A 6,144-nucleotide genomic window follows, 5' to 3' on the forward strand; every position below is an offset into this window, starting at 1 on the left:
CGGCAATATCAGGTGACTAGCTCCTTTGCTAATGCCGCCAGCGAAGTGCTGTTATATGACATTGGAGACCGCAGGCTGTAAGTGCCCTGAGGATCCCTCAATGATTTCTAGAAAACTTCTGGGCACTGTGACAGCATATTGTATTCGCCAAACCATGATTTGACCCTTCGCCCGCTGTGCATGTTGGCACATAATCATAGTAGGTCATGTCTGGGGCGTCGTTGACTGTCATAGGGAAGCATATTGAGTAAGTGGTAAGGCCAGAGTGACGGAGTGGGCACAGTGACGCCGTACGTATCGTGGTTGCTAGTTCGATCCCCGGTAATCTTTTTAAATCATTTTGGCCCAATTTGCGTCACTGATGCAAGTGAGACACGCGCCATGTAACACACGTACTTACCCGACGCGTAGCTCACATGACCGTATGCTTCACGTGTGACTTAGCGCATTTCGTACTATTCAATTCCTCCTCTGGATCTCCTTGTTTATGTCGACTTCGGACCCTACACGTGTACTTAGCATACTTCTCAGTACACATGCATGTTTTCTAGAGTGAGATGTGCAGAGTGTAGTAGCTAGAGACAAAATTCAACGAAAGCGACTGCACTTCACGCTGGTGGCTGAAAACCGGACCCCGTACACCACCCCCCCACCCCCCTTTCGTGAGGAGGACGTCTCCGATTCAGATCTCGCCCCCCTCTTGGCGAAAACACCGCTGCAAGTGTTGCGACCCCACGTCATTGGTCATGTGACTGGCTAGACCCAGTGGCTATTGTGCCTGTTCTGGTACAACAGGGACATGTATACAAATATAGTGAAGTGTAACTAGTGTTCACCAATGACATATGCATTTCAGGCAAGTTGTAGGAGGGCTACTATATCGGTCCGGGATCTTGGCCAGGACAGGGAACTCGGTCAGTCATGCATTGCTCAAGAACGGCTGGGTTATTTCAGACAAAAGGTACATTGCTGTGTTTGTTTCAACTACAGCTATTGACTGGTATGCTTACTACACGAAACAGATGGAAACTTCACTGCCTAGGCTCGACTGACCAAGTTCCCTGTCCTGGCTGAGATCTCGGACCAATATAGTATTGCACAAGAAGCATCACAAAAGCTCACATTGCCCTAAATGGTGAGTAACCTTCCAAATCCAGTAACTCTCAATAAAGTGAATGTCTGGTGCTTTATAATTTGTGGATAAATCAGGAAATATTCATAGAGTACTATGGGATGTTGATGAGGCCTGTGATGTTTACAACGGATTACCATATATGGAAGGTTGGCAATAATACCATGTACAAGCTTGAAATTAGCTGTCCTTGCCCATTCTGAGCTCTGTTATGGCATAAAGCATTTTCATGATGTTTGACACACATGGCTATACTGTATGGGTCATGTGCTACATATCTAGGGTGAAAATGAGCAGTTTGAATTCTGCAAAGTCACTTGTGTTTTTCTGTATTTTGCATTTTGTGGCCTAACCACCCACTATTGAGGCCCAATAAATTTACTGTAGACTCTATGAAACAAGGGCTACAAGTTGACTATATGCTTGCCATACCCATTTGTGGGTGCTTATTGTTGCAAAAAGCAATTGATTATATTGGAGCCCAGTGCTGCTGGTGAGGTCACATACCATGTTCACCACTTTCCATATTGGGCTCCAGCTAGACATTACAGGAGTCCATAGGGCATTGTCAGCCACAGCATTTGTTTGGGAGTGTTGGTGCAAGTCGCATCGTCTGGGAGTCTGAAATTTGAAACTCAGCTAATGTGACCATAGTAAGTGTTACTTATTCTAGGTTATCTGGTGCTCAAATAGTCACATGCACTGTGGGAAAAACCTGCCACATTGGGCTCCATGCTAAGTGTTACATTCTCTCCAGTCATAAGAACAATTCCTTTGTACCTCAGGGATCGTAATGTTAGAGCATTTCAATAAAGATGACCATACAATACACATGATGTTCGTTGTGGTACATCAGTACCTTCCATATCTGGTAGATAGGCACTCACACATGTATGGGACACCACTCCTTCCGTGTATTTGCATGCCCTCTGTCATTCATTCACGTCAACTGAGGGTAAGCTGTTCACTCATTGCATAGTTCTCTACATTACTGAAATGCACCTGTCGTCTCCGCTATCTAGGTACATCAATATAGTCTTGTTTATTCACGTTGACTGAGGTCTCCGCTAACTAGCTTAACACGTGCTCCGACCAACACCTCTTGCCCCAGTCATAGGTACCCAAAATCAAAATATTGGCCAGTTATGGGTTCAGCTTAGTGTGCTCATGCAAATCCCGCAAGCACTTCAGAGTGTTTGATACTTTCTGGCAATGAAAAAGGCATTTGCGGGGGTAGAAGCTGTACATGTCAGAAGTTGCCTGCAACATTCATTCTCGGACGTTACTGCTACACAACCAACACGGAGCCCTTTTTATCGCTGTGTGGGTGAAGGGTAGTGCATTGCATGGGTATGGATAACCACTGAAGGGAATTGACAGTGTTACTGCATACCATTTACCACTTTTCAGTACCACTGACTGTACGTACATATAATTCAACAAAGTGGAGGGTTGGATCAAACCACGACAACAGCGAGTCATTGCGCTATCTTCACAAAATTCATTCAGTATCACATACCTCTCACACCTGTCAACTGTTCCATCGCAAACCTCTGTTCAGTGTTTATACACTACTGTAATTGCTGCCCGTCTTTGGCCATAGGACGTGTCTCATTCCTCCATCCCTAGACAAAACCCCATTCACTTTCATGTCAGCCTGCATACCGCACTGCCTGGTTTGGATACAGCCGACTCACTCAAAGTGTTCAGCTGCGTACAATGGAGCCAACACACACAAATGGTGACCTGCAGTGGTCAGCAAAATCGACACATTAGATTCGGGAGGTATTGCGGGGTTTTGAATTGCTCCATTGACAAGCAGCCTGAATCTAAGATCAGTGCGTCATTTTCCGAACTGTTTCCAACATTGTTTAGAACCGCGGGCAGTGTGATGCAACTGCCTGGCGAGCAGTTGATTGGGGCCGCTCCGACATTCAGGTCCCCAGCCATCATTACACCCATCCATTTCAACTTCCTCTTCGACAAAACGACTCATTCTCTGCTGTCCCGAGCCACGTCTGGGTTGCCAATCTGGGACAGTTTGTTAACATCACGCAGTGGAGTCAGGCCATTACTAGAGGACATGCGCGGTTACTTGACCCCGACATTGCAGTGCCCTTCACTCAACTTGCCGCAGTTTGCAAACAGTTGTGGGGACTAGGTAGGCCTCTATGACACCAAACCAGGGAAATGCTCATTGCCACATAGGGAGGGGTTCGCCGTAGATGAGGTTGAATTGATACATGTATGCCAGTGTTGTACTCACAGTCTACTGCGTGCGATCAAGGGTGGGGGTGTTTGAGCAGGCCACATAAGACATCTGTTCAGTGATGCTGTTAATGTTACAGAGTTATGCTCAGTCGAGCCCTGGTAGTACTCGACTGTATTGCTACCACACCTGATAATGTTACAGAGTTATGCTACAGACACTATCAGCATGCATACAAAAGTCCACGTGAGTCTGGAATCTAATCCCCTCAGTCGGAGTCCTGGTAGTACTTGACTGAGGTGTTTCTACATCTAACACATCCGTTTGAGTCTGCCACCAAGTCATGTGCGCGTGTCATGGTCCTGGGTCAACACTCCCCCTGGACCACAACACTCATGTACAGTAGGTGTTTTGCACCAGGTATATGTACAATGTCCAAGTTCTTCAATCAAATCACATCCCGTAACCAGTGAGATTGAACATGCAAGTGTCGAACTAGTGCAGAGCACGGGTCGTGGGAACCCGCGCGGGTAGTGGGTACGGGTATGCCTGGGTACGGGTATGGGTCACGTTTTTGTGACCCAGACCAAACTGTTAGGGCTCGTGGGCTCAGAACCCTAGATTCAGGGGCCGGGCTGCCTCGTGAACCTAATGGTTGGTGGTCACGACACGACCAGTGGGGAAATGGGGATCTTGGAGTCGTGAGCAGGGCGAGGAGCGCCTGCTAGAGTCGTTAGCAGGGCAACGAGCCTTACTATAGGGAGCACGGAGAAGTTGTTGGTTGCCAGCGATGAGCTGGGCCAAGCAGGGAGTCCTAGACTGGGCTGTAGGGCCTAGTCGAGGGGGAGTCCTGAGTGAAGGCGACAAGCCTAAGCCGAGGATGGTTCCTAGGCAGGGCAACAAGCCTAGCCGAGGACTCAGAGAACTTACTTGGATGGTGCAAAGGGTTCACACACGGACGAGGTGGTAGTTCAGGTTAAAAGAGTAGATTACTTCCCAAAATGGAAGTCAGGTGGCTAGGTACATTGAGATAAGATGAGATGTACACTATCAGTTCATAATCTAATGATTCTAATCTAATGGACAGATAATGGGTTATCTATCCGTAATACCTGGCCGGGTCCAAGAGCAACACAACACTCCCGGATTCATGACGGCCTTGGCCCATTACCTGAACGATCTTCAACTGCCAGAACTTCGTCTCACATGCCGCAAGCTCTCTCGAACATGGCTGCCCATCGACTGGGTGGACATTTATCACAAGTTTCAGTTCACACCTTGTGAGTTGTCGGATGGGAAGGTTGAGGTCAACGTGGTGAAGGTGATTCCTGGGTCCTCTGCGAAGGGGAGAAACAGTCGGTTCAACACCGTCATTCTGCTTGACAATGACGAGGCGGAATCAACTGGTGTCAGAGGTATGTGGAATTTTGAATGTTTTACCAAGGTGAACAACCAGCTCACTACAAATGCAGGCACGAGGGCAGCCAGAGTCAAGGTGGTCTTCAAATTACCCCAGACTCTACCAGTATTGCACGGAGGTGGCGGCACGCCCGCATGGTGGCCGCAAGAGCCCCTCGCATACGTGGAATGGTATGCTCGATTTTCCCGGGCCCCGGATCCTACGTGGCACCTCATGTACTCCGTGAGCAAGCCACCTCCAAGAACTGATGGTATGCCTCAAGGGAAAATCATCCCTTTATCTCAAAGTCATCAGTCCTGTCAGCTCATCCCTACGTTTCCCGTTGGGTCCCAAAGTATTGTTCCGGGAGACTGGACCTCTGACAATGTATTGGACAAGGCCAATAGCTTTCACCTTAATAATTGGGGCAGTATGTATGCGTACCAGACAGTATGGTAGGGCAACAGTAAATGAATTTTATATTCAAACGGGGCAAGCACACAAGCAGTGTGTTGCAAGATACTGAGCACTTCAAGAGCTCTCAAAGTGTTCAGAGAGCCGTGTGAGCAGTTGTGAGCGCTAAAGCACCAACTAAACTTCTCATGCAGCCACGCTGTGGCTTTTGCTCACTACAACAACTCTTCCAATGCTCAACTCGACCCTCAATTGCTCATTTCCTCTGTCAGAATGCCGGTCTACGATCCCCGCGTCCTCCACCTTCTCTTGCGTGTCCTGCCAATGTTCGATAGTGCCCTCCGCAAATTGGCCCTGTGCAACCGCTCAACCCACCAGATCTACTGCAGCACCATCATCTGTCTGGAGCGTAAGAGGCTTGGAGACTTGCTGGGGAGAGAGCCATAGCTGGCAGTACGATCCCTTTTGTTGGATACATGTCAGTTTGTGAGTTAAACATTTTGACCACATCAGAAGTTAAGCTCAGCAAGACTGCTAGTATATTGTCTGCATAACTGACATATCTTCCACATTTTGCACCATCCAGTTGCCATCTCTGTTGGCTGCAGTGCACCTCAGAGTGATTCCAAAGGCCTAAGTCGAGCTCTGTAAAGTCTTTTATATTCAGGAATCAAAGATACACACCTAAGTCGAGCTCTGTAAAGTCTTAGGGACTTAGAGCTCGATGAGGCGGACTGTCTATGGTGTGCGTTATGTAAGGCGACCATAACTGTACAGTAGAAACAGCCACAAAGTCGAAATCAACAAAGCAGTGAAAAATCGGATGAGTGCAGGGGTTCAAATCCCTGAAGATGCAAACATTATGGAAAATGGTAGACTGAAGGGAATGACATCGGAAAAAATACAGTAGGCACGGTATAGTGATGTGGTCCATGTAGAATAAAGGAGAACACACCATGACACGTTCCACGACTTGGACAGGGCAATGGA

The 6,144-nt window shown here is 47.8% G+C and overlaps 1 protein-coding gene across 1 annotated transcript; it reads left to right on the forward strand.

Annotated features, from left to right (window-relative positions):
• Positions 1-4,491: 4,491 nt before the first annotated feature.
• On the forward strand, positions 4,492-5,199 carry B0H18DRAFT_891069 (uncharacterized protein; the record flags this gene model as incomplete). The annotated part of the gene is made up of 2 exons (XM_048041321.1): positions 4,492-4,756; positions 4,814-5,199. The coding sequence occupies 2 exons, from the start codon at positions 4,492-4,494 to the stop codon at positions 5,197-5,199; spliced, it is 651 nt and encodes a 216-aa protein (XP_047885256.1).
• Between the last annotated feature and the right edge of the window lie 945 nt (positions 5,200-6,144).

Source organism: Fomitopsis serialis, assembly GCF_022376445.1.
Source record: "Fomitopsis serialis strain Sig1Antser10 chromosome Unknown B0H18scaffold_269, whole genome shotgun sequence".
NCBI lineage: Eukaryota > Fungi > Basidiomycota > Agaricomycetes > Polyporales > Fomitopsidaceae > Fomitopsis > Fomitopsis serialis.